The 17,777-nt window shown below is 44.8% G+C and overlaps 1 protein-coding gene across 1 annotated transcript in view; it reads left to right on the top strand.

Moving 5' to 3' along the window:
- CACNG3 (calcium voltage-gated channel auxiliary subunit gamma 3) overlaps window positions 1-17,777 on the top strand; it is a 105,406-nt gene that overhangs the window by 74,601 nt on the left and 13,028 nt on the right. Inside the window, exon 2 of the mRNA XM_055408907.2 lies at window positions 16,307-16,390. Within this exon, the coding sequence (XP_055264882.1) occupies window positions 16,307-16,390 (84 nt within the window). The remainder of the gene's footprint in view (window positions 1-16,306; window positions 16,391-17,777) is intronic.

The following is a 17,777-nucleotide window of genomic DNA, read 5'->3' as shown; positions in this document are numbered from 1 at the left end:
TCACCAGGTTCTCCTGTCCATGGGATTCTCCAGGCAAGAATACTGGAGTGGGTTGCCATGCTCTCTTCCAGGGGATCTTCTCGACCCAGGGATAGAATCCATGTCTCTTAAGTCTCCTGCACTGGAAGGTGGGTTCTTTACCTCTAGTGCCACCTAGGAAACCCGTCCTTTAGTACGTGAGTGGATAGATAAACTGTCGCACATCTGAACAATGGAATATTGTTCAGTATAAAGAAAAAAAGCTGTGAAGCCATTCAAAGGCATGGAGGAATCTTTAAAAAATATTTTTATTGTGGTAAAAGTCACATAATATAAAATACACTGTTTTAACTACATGTGACTGTACAGCAGCCCTAAGTACATTCACATTGCTGTACCTCTCTCACCATCTCCTGAATTTTTCACCTTCCTAAGCTGAAACTCTGTCCCCATTAAATACTAACTCCCCATTCCCCCTTCCCCATTCTTCATCCCCTGGTTCCTGGCATCTACCAATGTGCTTTCTTTTTTTAACTTTTTATTTTATATTCGAGTATAACTGATGAACAATGGTGTGATAGTTTCAGGTATACTGTACTTTCAGATTCCACGAATTTGACTATTCTAGGTACCTCGTACAAGTGGAATCAAGCAGTATTTGTCCGCACCTAAAGTATATTGGAATGCACTTTTAAGGTTAACTTAACATCTGCCCTGCAAACAGACTGTATCTTCTTTTTATTTCCCCCTGTGCTATACAGTAGGTTCTCATTAGTTGTCTATTTTATACATAGTAATTTAGGGGGTGGGATAAATTGGGAGATTGGGACCGACATGGAGGAAACTTAAATGCATATTGCTAAGTGAAACAAACTATATGACGTTCCAACTATATGACACTGGAAAAGGCACAGTAAAAGGAATAGTGGTTGGCAGGGGTCAGGAGAGATGGATGAACAGGTGAAGCACAGGGCATTTTTTAAATTAATTAATTAATTTTAATTGGAAGATAATTTCTTTACACTATTGTGGTTTTTGCCATACATCGACATGAATCAGCCACGGGTGCACATGTGTCCCCTCATCCTCAACCTACCTCCCCACCCCATCCCTCTGGGTTGTCCCAGAGCACCAGCTTTGAGCGCCCTGCTTCATGCATCGAACTTGCACTGGTCTTCTCTTTCACATATGGTAATATACGTGTTTCAACGCTATTCTGTCAAGTCATCCCACCCTCGCCTTCTCCCACAGAGTCCAAAAGTCTGTTCTTTACATCTGTGTCTCCTTTGGTGCTTTGCATATAGGATCATCGTTACTGTCTTTCTAAATTTCAAACGTATGCGTTGATAAATTGTATTGGCGTTTCTCTTTCTGACTTACTTCACTGGCACAGAAAACTACTCTGTGTGACACCATAATGATAGATACGTATTGTTACATATTTGTCCGAACCCAAACAATTTACAACATCAAGAATGAGATAGAATATAAACTATGAATTTGAGTGATAACGATGTGTCAGTGTGGGTTACACATGTGTCATTGGTTATAACAAAGGTACTATTCTGGTGGGGACGCAGATAAAGTAATGAGTGTGTGGGGCAGGAGGATATCAGAAATCTCTGGACCTTCCCCTCAATTTTGCTCTGAACCTCAGTTCAGTTCAGTTCAGTCGCTCAGTCGTGTCCGACTCTCCGCGAACCCATGAATCTCAGCACGCCAGGCCTCCCTGTCCATCACCAACTCCCGGAGTTCACTCAAACTCATGTCCATCGAGTCGGTGATGCCATCCAGCCATCTCATCCTCTGTCGTCCTCTTCTCCTCCCACAACCAATCCCTCCCAGCATCAGAGTCTTTTCCAGTGAGTCAACTCGTCGCAAACCTAATACTGCTCTAAAAAGTACAATCTATTGAAAAAATAACTAACTTTTTGAACCCCACACCTCCACCTGTTACATTGTAACTGTGCCATTTACATGCTGTTTACTCATGTTAAAGAACACATGCAGGGAGCCTAGGTTCCAAGTTGCACAATGGATGTCTCTCAGGTCTGCCAGTGTGTCTCTGTGATGCTGTGTGGCGCTGCCCTTGGGAACTGCTAGCACCTGGGAACGTGGAGGCCAAGTCCAAGGGATCGGCTGCTCTGAGCTCCCCGCTCAGGGCAGAGACTCAGGACTGTGTGATGCTCCCATGTTGAAAACAAAAACAAAAACACTTGTATGGCCTCAACCTCAGCCTTGTAAGAGGGAATTGCTTTCCACAAACCCTTGCAAACTCTATCTGGACCTGCTCCACAGTCAAGGTCTCTCAAACTCACAGAGGTCAAGTCCCTTGTGTGTGTGACAATAATCGTGTGTCTGTCTGGCTGCAGAATGTGGCTCTCAGATTCTGGTGAGCCCCGGAATCCTGCAAGAGCCTGCTAACAAGCATTTTCTCAGACTCCTTAACTCACTGCCTTGTGTAGAGAGCCCAAGGATACACCTCTTTTTTTCCTAACAAGAGCCCAGGTGATTCTCATGTGGATGCGCCCAGCTTTTCCAGGAATCCAGAGAGAAAGGGTTTTCCCCAGAACCTCGGCCGTGGCCATTTGTTTGGTCTGGAAACTGATGGGTTCTTTGACTATTGCCGATGCTTGCCAAGGTGAGATTAAGATGATTTTTCACTAATATGATTATGGGGATCACCCCCCACCCTCATAGACAATCTGATATTAAAATAATAATACTGAGCTGTTAAATAAGGAAGGACAACACATTTCAGGATTTTTTCCATGCTATTTTAATTTTGTTGTTGTTCAGTCACTAAGTCGTGTCTGACTCTGCGACCCCATGAACTGCAGCATGCCAGCTTCCCTGTCCTTCACTGTCTCCCAGAGTTTGCTCGAACTCATGTCCATTGAGTCGGTGATGCCATCCAACCATGTCATGATCTGTCACCCCCTTCTCCTCTTGCCCTCAATCTTTCCCAGCATCAGGGTCTTTTCCAATGAGTCACCTCTTCAGCCAGCCAAAGAACTGAAGTTTCCTCAGCATCAATCCTTCCAATGAATATTCAGGGTTGATTTCCTTTAGGATTGACTGGTTTGATCTGTGTTTTCCAAGGAACTCTCAAGAGCCTTCTCTAGCACCACAATTCAAAAGCATCAATTCTTTGGCTATTCTAATGATATTTTGTAAAAGTCAAATATCAATTAATTTCCCATTCTCATTTTTTTCGCTCTCTGTTTTTACCCCTGCTTTCCTGGTACCGCCAAACACATGGCTTATTCTGCCTAGTTGGCAGAACTAGGTGTTCCACACCAGTGCTTGTGAAGTTCCAGGTGCTGAACTGAGCATCCAAAATACCGAAGTGGAGAGAACTCCTGTCTTGGCCAGGATGGGCCAGGCTCTTGACTCTGCACTTCAGAACCAGCTAGGACCCAGGCTTTGGGTTAGAATGGAGTTCCAATTGGGCCTGCAATTAACCAAATAATTAAAGACCACGAAAAAATTTTACCCCAAACCCAGCAAAGGGGCTAATCAAGCAAAATGCCCAATGTCAGGCTCTACAGAAATAAATCAGACCTAGAACTTATGCAGAGAAGGATAGACAGCACCACAGGCCCCTGCTCTGAGCTCAACTTTCTGCACTTGGTTCTAAGGCAGGACACTCGCCTGATCAGGCATCTCTCTCCGGGTGGATGTGGCTGGACACTGGCTGGACCATTGTTCCTCCCCCATCACCAGTTACTTCTTCAGAAGGTTCATGATAGCTTTCAATGATTCCTCTGATGATGCTCTTCCCTTCCTGCGCCTCTGCAAGGCCCTGCCACCTTCTAAGAGATCTTCTAAAACTGTAAATCAGATTGTGTTTCTCACCTATGTTAAGCCCTCCAGAAGCATGGACCACACACCTCTCCAGCTCCCAGCCCTGACCTCAGAGGGACTGCATCCTCTTGCTCCTTTGTGGACCTGGTCTTATCCTGTCTGCCCCTTACTCTGCTCCCTGCACTTCCTCAATTCCAGAAACACGTTCCGTATTACCCCGCCTTGGGGCCTTTGCACTTGGGGTGCCCTCTTCCTAGAAGTTCTCCCCTCACGTCTTCAAAGCTTGTCACTCAGGTAGTCTTTGCAGAGAAGACTTCCCTGTCCACCCAATCTTACGATTCTCTCCCTCTCCTCCCAAGACACTCTCTCTCCGGAAACTATTATTTCCATGGCATTTATCACTATTTGAAATCACCTTTTCCATTTTTACAGAAACCTTTGTTTCATATATTTATGCATTCACTGTTGGTCCCTACGCACTAGGCTATAACAACCCTGAGCTCCGGAACCGAGTCTGTTTCATTCACTGATGAATCCGGTGTGCCCAGGACACAGCTTAATGCAAACCAGGCACCTTGGCAGACATCTGTTGAACAAAAGACCGAATTCGGATGTGCACTGACAGCAGTTCAGGAGCCTCAGAAGAGCCTGTTTATTTCTCCTTAATTCGCTCATTCCTATTAGGAGCCATGAGCCATAATTGCTGTACCCCCAAGTGCTGCGTCTTGCTCAAAGACACCTAGTTCAGGGTCCTCATTATCGGTGAATTCATTATCCAAATCCTGCACACGCAAGGCTGCACAGGAAACTCCATCTTACTGTGAATATGTGACCTGACCATTCATAAAATCAATGTCTGCTCAAACACACCCCCAGTCCCATCCCACCACATCCCCGTTGAATACCCTGCGGTTCATGGTCGTGCCCAGGCAGCCTCTCTCTGATTTCTAGCTCATGTCAATATGTGACCAAACAACGCAAATAGGAGGCAAAAATTACTGCAAAGTGAGAATGGGTATCTCACAGCATAGTCAGGACTCCACGAGATGGATGTGAGGGTTGTTGGGGACTTGGTGGCGTGGGGTGACATGCCAGCCAAGGGCGACCAAGAGCCCTGCAGAAGGGCGCCGGTTAACAATGGGAGAAGAGCAAACCGACAAGAGTGATGATGTGATAGGCTCATCCCAGCCATTTGAATATCAAAGGATTAAGAGGAGCCCTTGAGAAAATGATGACATGCTCAAACATTTTTTGCAAAATGACCCACTTTATGATCTGGCTCTGAAAGTCAGACTTTGTAATCCAGCTGGGAAAGTAAAGGATTTCGTATTGCACCGTCATGAGATTTTATCAGACAAAGGATGCCCCCTCCCACCAAAAATCCACATAACCGACTTTTTGGTTCATCCTGTTGTGTAGTTAGAAAAGATAAGACAAAATAAACATTGTCTCACAAGTGATGATTCTATTTTTAAGATAAGGCTGGAAGAACAACCTTGAATTGTATTATTTGCTATGAAATAATGGTCCCTATTTTTATTTATTTATTTTTGGCAGCTCTGGGTCTTCACTGCTGCTCGCAGGCTTTCTGTAGTTGCGGCGATTGTTGCAGTGCGTGGACTTCTCATTGTGGTGACTTCTCTTGTTGCAGAGCGTGGGCTCTCGGGTCTACAGGTTTCAGTAGTTGCGGCCCACAGGCTTAGTTGCCCTGAGTCACGTGGGATCTTCCCAGACCAGGGAGTGAACTTGCATCCCTTGCATTGCAAATCAGGTTCTTAACCACTGGACCACCAGGAAAGTCCTGGTCCCTATTCTTAAGTGAGCTCCCCTGAAGGCTATGAGTCTCAATCTTAGTTGATCAGTTCTACTCACCTGGGCAGCTTTACAAACTCCAGATGTCCAGGCAAATTAAGTAAGAATCTTCAGAGGTGGAACTGAGATCAGCATTTTCCAGCTGTGCCCTCAGCCCCTGAAATCCCCGTGTGCATCCCATGTTGGGAAGCACCGTTTCAAGGTACCCTTATCCTCTGTAATAAAGATCTGCTTTAACACCAGGAACCCAAGCATCCTTACCATTAGGTGGTGATTTTTGCTTTCTCAACATAAGTACTTTCGGGGCACAAACTTGATGTCTGTTCTTTCCTGATTTCTCAAGGCAGATCCATCACAGTGAGCACTTAACAAAAGACCTCTATCACTGGACCCAGATCTCTCGTCTCAAGTGAGCCTCGGTTTTCATTCTGAGCTGGAGTTCGGGGGCCTGACGTTTGGCTGCAGCAGCCAAATGGAATGGGTGCCAAGGTCCAGGCACTGGCTTGGCTGTGTTTCTGGGCTGGACCAGGTACTGGGCACTGATGCTGGGCTGGGTGGGGCTGGCTGGGAGCATCCACCCTCAACCTGAGCACATGGTCACTTTCCAGAGACTACTCAGAAGTAATCCTTTGTCAGGTCGGATGGTGCCACAGTCATCCAATTCTGCCCCAGGACTATCAACATGGGCTGCTCACAGTCCACAGGGGGTGGATGGTGGGGGACCTGCCTGAAGACCTCTGAGAGGCTCTGCCAGTCTGATCTCCTCCCTTTAGAGGATGGACATCCTGTGGACAACTGCCCTCCATTCAGGGCCTCCCTTCAGGACTGCAAACTTGAAAAAAGGATGGCTGATTTGAATGACTCTCTCACTTCCCCTGGTCTCTCTGCTCTGGATCTGGTATTTCCCATCTTGAAACCAAAACCACTGAAATCAGAGCTGTCTTTAGCTGACCCAGAAAAGCTCTGTCGGGCCCTTGCCCAAACTTGGTACAGCCGGCGGTCTAGGCCTGTTCCTGCTGGGGTGTGACAGTTCCTCAGGCTTCCTGCCTGGCTCATCTCTATGTGGGATCACACGTGTGCACACGCCCACACACAGGTCTGTGCATGGATAGACACGTCCATGTGAGGGCGGCAGGGAGGAGACACGATCTCCACCTTCCCCATGGCTTCCTCTCCCTCCGTCCCCAAAGAGTTAGTAACAACATTAATAGCTGTCCCTTGGTTTGTTTTTGTTTTTTTTGTAGGGGGTGGGATGCGATGGGAGTCACACCACGTGGCATGCATGCAGGATCTTAGTTCCCCAACCAGGGGTTGAACCTGCGTCCCCTGCATTGGAAGCTTCGAGTCTGAACCACTAGACTGCCAGGGAAGTCCCAGTAGCTGTCCTTTGTTAAGGCTCTTCTTGGGGCTCAGCACTATGTTAGTACCATTTAGGGGACTCAGGCTCTGAAGTTAGACAGACCTTGGTTTTAGGCCTCAGGTTTCCTGTCTATAAATGGATTGATTGGATTAACACACACATAATAGTAACCATCCTCTAAAGCTCTAGACAAATATTAACTCTTTTAATCCTCATTAAACCCCACGAGCTATATACCACCAGTATTCTCGGTTTACAGACAGGAAACTGAGATACACGTAAGTTCAGTAACTTGCAACACAGACAGCACTCACAGTCAGGCAGTCTGGCTCCAGAATCCACTCTCTTCACTCCAGTCTACGACCAGCAGGAGTGCCTGCTTCATGGGGTTGCAAGCACTACACAAAGATCCCTTAACCTGATGCATGGCACAGGGCACATCTAAACAAACAGCAGGTAATATACTTATTTGAGAAGTTATTTCCAGATTCTTGTTTTCTTATAGGGGACTGGGTCTCAGTGGAATAACTCATTCAAGGTCGCTCAACCAGTGTTAGTAAGTGGTGGAACAGAGATTTGAACTCAGGCCTGGGGACTCCAAAGCTTTGTTCCTTTGACTGTGTCTCTGGACAACCTCTTTCTAAGTCAAATATGTACCTGTTGAAGGGGTTGTTGTTCAGTTGCTCAGTCGTGTCTGACTCTTTGCGACCCCGTGGATGCCAGGCTTTCCTGTCCTTCACTATCTCCCGGGGTTTGCTCAAACTCACGTCCATCGGTGGTGCCATCCAACCATCTCATTTTCTGTCACCCTCTTCTCCTCCTGCCCCCAATCTTTCCTAGCATCAGGGTCTTTTCCAGTGAATCGGTTCTTCATATCAGGTGATCCAAAGTCCTGGAGCTTTAACATCAGTCCTTTTGATAAATATTCAGGATTGATTTCCTTTAGGATGGACTGGTTGGATCTCCGTGCAGTCCAAGGGACTCTCAAGAGTCTTCTCCAGCACCACAATTTGAAAGCATCAATTCTTTGGTGCTCAGCCTTCTTTATGGTCCAACTCTCACATCCATACATGACTATTGGAAAAACCATCACTTTGATTATGTGGACCTTTGTTGGCAAAGTGATGTCTCTGCTTTTTAATATGCTAAGTTCATCATAGGTTTTTTTTTTTTTTCCTAAGGAGCAAGCATCCTTTAATTTCATGGTTGTAGTCACTGTCCGTAGTGATTTTGGAGTGCAAGAACATAAAGTCTGTCACTGTTTTCATTGTTTCCCCATCTATTTGCCATGAAGTGATGGGATCGGATGCTATGATCTTTGGTTTTTGAATGTTGAGTTTTAAGCCAACTTTTTCACTCTTTTCTTTCACTTTCATCAAGAGGTTCTTTAGTTTCTCTTCACTTTGTGCCAATCTCGTCTGCGTATCTGAGATTATTGATATTTCTCCCAGCAGTCTCGATTCCAGCTCGTGTTTCATCCAACCCGGGATTTCACATAATGCACACTGCATATAAGTGAAATAAGCAGGGTGACAATATAGAGCCTTGATGTACTGACGTCAAGGGAGTAACCTGGAACGAGTCCATTGTTCCATGTCTGGTCCTCACTGTTGCTTCTTGACCTGCATACAGGTTTCTCAGGAGGAAGGTAAGGAGGTCTGATATTCCCATCTCTTAGAGGGTACAGCCTTTATTTCTCCAAATTACAAGAATCTGACTTGTTTGTAAAAATTCCAGAAAAGTATGCTCAATATTTTGTAATAACCTATAAGGGAAAAGAAGCTGAGAAAAATGGATATATGTGTGTGTGTATAAACTAACATAGCATTGTAAATCAACTATGCTTCAGTTCAAAAAAAACTTGAAAAGAAAAAAAGGAATTCCAAGCAAAGCAGCCTAATCCCCACTTCATGACTGTGGATGGCCATTTCCCAAGATCAGGCTGGATGCCCACTCAGATCTGAAAGGAAATGCTCAGGATGGAACTGAGCCAGGGAACGTGGAAACACCACTTTCCCTGGAGATATGTGACAAGGACGTTATGAGTTAAAAACACAAACATCCCATTTTCTGGGCTCCCTCCCCAGCCGACTGCCTCCCTTGCATGTCTGGAAGCCCCTCAAGGCCACGTAGATCCTTTAGGTTATCCCGACCCTAAGGAAGAGATGGAGGTGACCTTGGTCCTCGTGCAACCCAACCTCCAAGATATTCCATAGGCCTCAGTGATGAAGGCACAGCTTGAAGGGCAGCTGACGGACCCAGTAACACCCCCACAAGGAGCTCTCTTCCACCCACCGGCCTCCTTTCTGTTCCCCAAGCTCATTCCCAACCCCAGCGCCTTGGCACTAGAACTGCCCTTGGCCTGGAAAGCCCTTTCTCGGGCTCTTCATGCCACTGACTCCTTCTCTGTACTCAGGTCTGAGCTCATATGTTCCCCTGGACCACCCTACCCCAAGTTGCCAACCGTCTCCCCCACCATCACATCATCCTGTAGGGTTCCTTTACAGCAAAGTTATCTTATTCTTTTATTGAATAGTCTATAGACTCTCTTCTCCAGCGAGGATATAAATTCTGAGGACCAGAATCTTCTCTGTCTTGGCCACTAGTCAATTCCTAGGACTTAAAACAGCTCTGGTACACTGTGGGTGTTTGATAATTTTGGGGGAAGGATGGAAAGAAGGGAAGGGAGGAGGGAGGGAGGGGGAGGTTGAAGCCATCAATCTTCACAGCCCAGTTCTCATGCCTGCCCTTCCCCAGGTATCCATCGCCTTATTGCCTGTCACCAGTGGCTACTGGATCTGTCTCCCAGACCAGCCGCCACTGATCCTCTTAACACCCTGAATTACACCGAGGACCCAAATGAGTTTTTCTTTCTCTCCCTCCCTCTCATCATCTCTCATGTTATTCCACTCTGCCTGGAGCCACACCCCTCCCTTACTCTGATTAACTTTTAATTAACCTTCAGATCTCAGTTTCGACATGATTTTGTTCAACATTCAGTTAACACAATCACTCTACGAAGTTATCAAGTGAGAGAGTTTTTGGTGATGAAGGAAGTGCTTTTACTTTAATCGTATGCCTTTTCTATACATATACTGTTTGAATTTTCTAACTACGTATATGTATTCTTTAAGTTTAACAGAGGTTATCTGAATACGGAGTAATGGATTGCTTCTTATTTTCTTTGTAACATTTCTCTGCTTTGAGAAAATATCCTAATAAATGTACTTTGTCAATGTCAGTGCCACAATGACTTAATTATGACAGCTTTGTTTTATGGTTTAATATCTTACCAGGAGCCACCTTCCTGACTTCTTTCATTCTACTATTTTTTTTCATAGTGAATTGCCTCCAGCTTCCATTACCAAATAGACTATTCGATCACCTAGAAAGAAATGATCATTTTACCCTATTTTTTATTGTGTATAACTCTTAATTCTGTTTTATTTCTTCTTGTACTGGAGCTTGTAGAACCATGGTACATAATAGAGGCAGTTGTGGGCATTCATATCGCATTCTTGATTGTAATGGGACTATTTCTAGGGTTTGACCTTTGAAAAGGATTGTTGGTTTAAAGGAGGTGCCTTCCTCATAGGAAAGAAGTATTCTTCTATTGTCAGAGCCAGAGATGAGGCATTAGTGTAAACTTCTCTGCAGGATGAGACTTGTTGTCACCCCAAATCGAGTCCCTGTAATTACACTTCAGCACTTCAGGAAATCTCTCTTGGGTCTCCCTGTCATTCCAAAGCTCTTTTTTGGGGTCCTGAGGTCTCACAGCCTAGTTCCCTGTGTGCTCTACTTGGGGTTCCCATCATCTCTCACCTGTAACCACTGATCTGTCTCCTAGACCAACCACCCCTGAGCCCTCTCCTGGTGTACCACATTCCTGGTTTCTGCCTCTCTCAGCCCCAGTGTCTTAGCCTCAGCTGTACTAGGACAGTGCTTATCTCTGTATCCTGACTTCATCTTTGCAGGGTACCTGTTTTCGGCATCTCTCTTGGCTCCATCCTCTGCAATTCATGGGCAAGTCCAATCCCATCCTTTGTTTTCCTTAGATTTTACTGATGTGGGGAAATACTGACAAGAAAATATAAGTGAGAATAAGAACAGCAAAATCTTGATTTTTAAAAACACTATTTGTGTGTTACAGCCTGGGGGGTGCGGGGAGAAGGCTGGAAGGAAACATACAGAAATGCTAAACAGTGGTTATTTCTGGGAGCTGGCAATATGCTACTTGTACGAATGGCCAAGTTCACTTTTTCATGAGTGTATGACTTATGGTGCCAGCAGCTTCATTTTCAGTGTGGAGTCTTCCTCAGGGAAATTCTTGATTCCCTTTCCTTTTATATTGCTTTTTAAAATCTCATCATGGCACCAATGTGTCTCTTCTGGTCCTAAAATACCTCCCCAAGCCAATGGTAGGAATAGTTATAATTTATTGAGTTCTTACTATGTGCCAGGAACTATACTAAGTGCCTTACATCATTGCCTGATTAAAAGAGTTATGTAGAAACTGCTGAGTTCAGCGCTACTATTACAGCCTCGATTAATTCTCATGACAACCTCATGAAGTTATTATTGTTATTATCTTCATCCTGGAGAAGAAGAAGAAATTGAGATTTGGAGAGGTAATTCGCCACAGGTAGCTCAAGTGACGTAGAGCTGGGTGGGGACTTTGGCCAACTAGAGAAACTCACATCCAGTCCAAAGCGGGGGAGGGGCTACTGATGCCCAGCTGCTGGGGATTGTTTTCACATGGACATACAGGACAGAGCGCCCCATTGTTCAAGAAAAGCTGAAAATCAGATTTTCCTGGGACGTATCCTGAATTTTAAATTGCAGCGATAACGTATAAAAACATACAGGACTTCCCTGGTGGTCCAGTGGTTAAGAATCCACCTGCCAGTGCAGGGGACATGGGTTCGATCCCTGGTCTGGGAAGATTCCACACGTTCAGGAGCAGCTAAGCCCATGAGTCACACCTATTGAACCTGCACTCTAGAGCCCGGGAGCCACAACTACTGAAGCCCACATGCCCTAGAGCCCATGCTCTGCAACAAGAGAGGCTACTGCAAAGAGAGTAGCCACCTACCCCCAAGTCTCCCCAATGAGAGAAAGCCCTTGAGCAAGCCCACATGCAGCAAATATGATCCAGCACAGCCGAAAACAATTAATTTAAAAATATTAATAAAATTTAAAATCAAAATACAAAAAAAATACTACAAGTGAAAAACAGAACACAAACAAACACACCAAACAGAACATTCTGCAGTCCATATTTGCCCTAGATGAACGTTATCTGCTTCAGAAGCTCCAGCTTGGATTAAGTTCTCCGGCCCCAAGAAGGCCCAAATTCCTATTTGCTTCCCACTTTTGCCCCCGCAACCAAAGTTTGTACACAGTCTGTGTCTGACTCTTTGCAACCTCATGGACTGTAACATACCAGGCTTCTCTGTCCCTGGGATTCTTCAGGCAAGGATACTGGAGTGGGTTGCCATGCCCTTCTCTACAGGATCTTCCCAACTCAGGGATCAAACCCACATCTCTTATGTCCCCTGCATTGGCAGATGGTTTCTTTACCACTAGAGCCACCTGGGAAGCCTCCTTAGGCAAACAGTCAATAATTTTGGCTTTGCTGTCTCTACCGCAACTACTCAGCTCTGCCATTTTGGCACAAAAACCATAAACAAACGGGCATGGCTGTGTTTCAATACGATTTTATTTACAGACTCTGAAAGTTGAATTTCGTCTAGTTTTTTTTTTTAATGTGTCATGAAACAACATTCTTCTTCTGATTTTTCCAACCATCTATACAGGCAAAAACCAGCCTCAGTTCGTAGGCTGTACAAAACAGGTGGTGCGACACTTTAGACCGCTTAAAATTCTTGACCACTTCGCCAGGAGCCACTGGTGTTTGCTGGCTCTGCGTCCTAGTTTCAAGCTGCCTTAAGCCACCTGAGGTAAGGCGCATTTCACAGGCAGATGCGGGCGTGTGTGTAGTTCTCTAGTCCCATGTGGCTCTGACTGGTCTGTTTCAGTAGTTTTCACATTTAATCTTCAGCTGAACTTTTCCTTCCTATGTAATCTTTTGTTGAGAATGTGAAATAGCTATTAATAGGTGGTTCCACAACCACTCTTCTTGCCCTATCCAGTGGCCCCTGATGTAAATCCTGGAAAAAGCATAGTGGATGGAAAAACCACCATCCTATGGTCTGGTTTGTAACAGCGGATGGACCATGAAATGGTCATAGAGCCATCTGGCAAAGGACTTTGCTTACAACTCTAAAATGTGTTGAAGAGAGTGCAGTTCTGAGTAGTGATTATGAACTTGGCTTTGGAGTCTGAAAGACTTACATTTGAGTGTGCCACTTGTAGCTGTGTCCTTGGGAAAATCACCTACTTTATAGATTTCCTCATCTGTGAAATAGGGCTCATAATACCAGGTACCTCACCAGGCTGTCTTGAGTGCTAGAGAGGATGAAACCTGTGAAGTATTTAGAATGCCATGTGGCATACGGTCAGTGCTTCACGTGTGTGACTTATTCTGATTTGTTATCCAGCCAGGTGGAAGGGGATGGGGCTTAAAAACAAACAGAAATCTGTGGATGAAACTCTCAAATCCAAACAAGAAAAAGGAAGGCTTTTTCTCAATCTCAGGGAAGGAGCTCTGAGTTTGTCCCTCTTCCAAGAATTTCTTTGAGTCTCCAAGCCTTCTCTCCAAGGCTCCCCTTCTTGGTTCTGAGCCACGTCTCTGCCTGGTAAGTGCAGAATCAGAAACGAGAGAATGGGCTCATACCACGTGGCATTTTCTGCGAGATGCCTCTGGTTTGGAGCATACCTGCAGTGTGGGTTAAATACATGGCACTCCTCAAGACGAGGACGCAACCTAAATGTCCATCAACAGAGGAATGGATAAAGAGGATGTGGTGTGTATACACAGTGGGGTGTTGCTGAGCCATTAAAAAGGATGAAATAATGCTGTTTGCAGCAACATGGATGGACCTAGAGATTATCATACTAAGCGAAGTAAGTCAGAAAGAGAAAGGCAAATACCATACGATATTACTTACATGTGGAATCTAAAATACTACATAAATGAATTTCCACAAAGCAGAAATAGATGCACAGACATACAGAATAGACTTGTGGTTGCCAAGGGTTGGGGTCGGAGGGATGGTAGGGAGAAGGATGGATTGGGAGTTTGGGATTAGCAGATGCAAACTGCATCATATAGAACAGATAAACAACAAGGTCCTGCTGTATAGCAAAGGGAACTATATTTAATATTCTGTAATAAGACATAAGGGAAAAGAATATGAAAAATTATATATATTTAAGTATAAATGGATCATTTTGGTGAACAGCAGAAACTAACAGAACATTGTAAATAGACTACACTTCAATAAAATAAAATTTTAAGAATATACATGGCACGGGACTTCCCTGGTGGTCCAGTGGCTAAGACTCTGTGCTCCCAATGCAGGGGGCCCTGGTTTGATCCCTGGTCGGGGAACTAGATCCCACATGCCACAACTAAAATTCTGTGGAGCCAAATAAATAAATAAAATGGTTTTTTTTAATGCATAGCACTCCTATTATTATCAGATAATAATAGACATAGTGTAATGGAAAAGCCAGATGCAAATATTGACTCTTCCCTTCACCAGCTGTGACAACTCTTCTCTGTGATCCTGCATTAGCTCACCGTCAAATGTCATTGTGAATAGTCCCTGCCTCCTAGGGTGGTGGATAAGAGTAAATGAGAAGAAAGTAGGTTTCAGCTCTGTGCCTTGCCCACTGGAAGCACTTCAAAGGTGCTGGTCATTATAATGATGCACCTAGAGCTTTGCAAAAATCATCTTACTTCATATATGATCTTATTTAATTCTTGCAGTAACTACTCTGAAAATATAAGCCCAGCTGTGTGTGAATATAAGCCTTGTCTGCGGTCCTCAACGCCACCTGGCCCCTCACCTCCACGCCATCTCTATGGGCAGAGACAAGAACAATAAGTCATAATTTCACACTGTGTTGTGGTGAGAGGTTCTGAAATTGTTTGTCATTTATGAGAATTGGCAGAGCCATTAACTGCCCCGGAGACTGGCTAATTGGCTAGTTAACAAACACCCACAATGATTATCAAACACCCGCAATGAGTTAACTCAGGCTGATGACGAAGGAAGAAAAGGAAAGAGAATGCTGACAGTCGTTTCCCAGGATAGACCCACGCAATTCTGTCCTCCTGAAGGAGGAGCCGCACAGCACAGCCCAGCAAGCTGTGGTTCCAGGCAAGGGGATCGTCAAAGGGGACTATCCTGTGTTATCTATCAGGGAGAGTGGGTCACTCCGAATCCGTGCCTGGAATCCACACTGAGGAGTCAGCAGACCTTGCCTGCATTCCGGCACACCACTTACGCATTTCAGCACAAGCACAGTTTTGTCTTTTAATTGGAAGATTATTGCTTTACAATGTTGTGTTGGTCTCTGCCATACAACAACTCGAATCAGTCATGACTATATATTAATATATATCCCCTCCCTCGTGAGCCTCTCTCCCTCTCCCCCCAGAAATATTTGTCTCCTTCGGGCTTTGTTGCAGCATGAGGGGGTCTTAGTTCCCCTGACCAGGGATCGAACCTCTGCATTGCAAGGTGGATTCTTAACCACTGGACCACTAGGGAAGTCCCTAAGCACAATGCTGTTGGCCAGTTGCTTCATCTGTAAAATGGGACGATAAGTTTTTATATATAAATGTATATACACATATATATGCCTATCCACTGGGTTTCCCCAGTGGCTCAGCAGTAAAGAATCTACCTACAATGCAGGAACCACAGGAGACACATGTCGATCCCTGGGTCGGGAAGATCCCCTAGAGGAGGAAATGGCAACCCACTCCAGTATTCTTGCCTGGAGAATCCCATGGGCAGAGGAGCCTGGTGGGCTACAGTCCATGGGATTGCAAGAGTCGGACACAATGAAGCAGCCCAGCATGAACATGCACACACACACATGTATGTTCCACTTTCTTTTCCCCTTTTCCCTCATTGACTGGGAAAAAGAATAACAGTTCTCATGATGAATTTTTATGCTTCCTAGCTCTTTGCCCTTCTAAATAGATCCCGGGATCATGCAAAATCTAAGCAGAAAGTTTCCATCTCCAGCTTTATTTATTTTTTTCCTCTACTAATCTCCTTTTTGTGCCCCAAGAAAGACGCTGATGGACCCACCAAGGCAGAACCCACAAGTCTGAAAGATCTTCACTGTGGGAGAGAAGAAGCCCCAGGCTGGGCCCTGGTGCTCTTTCTGCCCTCCTCCCCCAACTCAGGGCCACACTTGTTTCCACAGGGGCTTTCCGAGGCGTGTGCAAGAAAATCGATCACTTCCCTGAAGATGCTGACTACGAACAGGATACAGCTGAGTATCTCCTGCGTAAGTTCCCCCTACTTCCAGGGTCCCTCTGGCGGGAGGGTGGTGAGGAGGGGTGCCCTGCAGTCACCCAGCTGCCTCTGAGGCTCCCCAATACCTAGCCTCAGGAATGGATATGTGCAGTGAAGCTTCAGGAAGATCTTTGCTACTAGACAGAGACATTCAGGAAGTTCTGATATCTGAGTCTCTTTCATTTCAATGAACTAGAAACAGGAAAAGAAAAAAAAAAGGTGAATTAAACCTCAAAAGTTCTTTTTAGTCCACTTACGAGAAAATCTAAGGGTTTTCTTCAACTTGAATACAAGTTTTCACCTGCCCCAGAGGGTGGATTTGAAGTGCTAATGGGCAAAGTGCTAATGGGTGAGGTGCTAATGGTGAAGTGCTAATGGGCGAGGTCCTAAGGGGCAAGGCCTGGGAGAATAAAGGTAAACCAAGGTTCACCCTTCTTCAGTTTCAACAGCATTGGAGCAGGGCCAGTGTCTCCCCGTAGACTGACCCAAGGTCAGTAACCTTGATATGATGTGGAACTGTCAGGAACACAGAATGTATGAGGCAGTAGGGTATGCTGAGCAAGGGCTCTGGATTCTGGTCAACTAGGGCTTTTACTCCACTGACACCCTACTAGCTGGGTTAGATCTGGGCCAAGTTGCTTTACCTCTCATTGTAAGACCAAACACTATAAAACTCTTAGAGGAAAACAGAGGCAGAACACTCTTTGTCATAAATTGCAGCAAGATCTTTTTGACCACCTCCTAGAATAATGAAAATAAGAATAAACAAATGGGACCTACCTAAACTTGAAAGCTTTTGCGCAGCAAAGGAAACCATGAACAAAACAAAAAGACCATCCTCAGAGTGTGAGAAAATATTTGCAAACAGAGCAATTGACAAGGAATTAATCTCCAAAACATAAAAAGAGCTCATGTAGCTCAATATCAAAAAATAAAAACAAATGACACAATCAAAAAAAAAAAAAAAAATGGGCGGAAGACCTGAAATAAACCTCTCTCTAAAGAAGATACACAGATAGCAAAGCAACACATGAAAAGATGCTCAACCTCACTAACAATTACAGAAATGCAAATCAAAACTACATCTTCAAAAAGTCTCTCACTTTTCTTTATAGTCAGCAATGAAGACTATAACGTCATCCATTTAACAGGGTCACGAAAATTAAATAAGCTGATGCACATTACACTCTGCCTGAAACTGTACGTGTTGGCTCTTTTTTGTGGCATGGGATGAACAACAGCCAAGGCCAAGGGCCTGATGTTGATCCTGGCACAGAGAGAATTGGAAACAACGTAATTTAAATAGAATTTCTCCAACAGGGAGCCTGAGTTTCCTCAAAAGGAAAATTTTAAGGCACTGACTAATTTACTATTCAGTT

Source organism: Moschus berezovskii, chromosome 27 (assembly GCF_049115385.1).
Source record: "Moschus berezovskii isolate FMDL1 chromosome 27, NW_MosBer_1.0, whole genome shotgun sequence".
In the NCBI taxonomy this organism is placed as follows: Eukaryota; Metazoa; Chordata; class Mammalia; order Artiodactyla; family Moschidae; genus Moschus; species Moschus berezovskii.
This window is presented reverse-complemented; position numbering and strand designations above follow the sequence as displayed.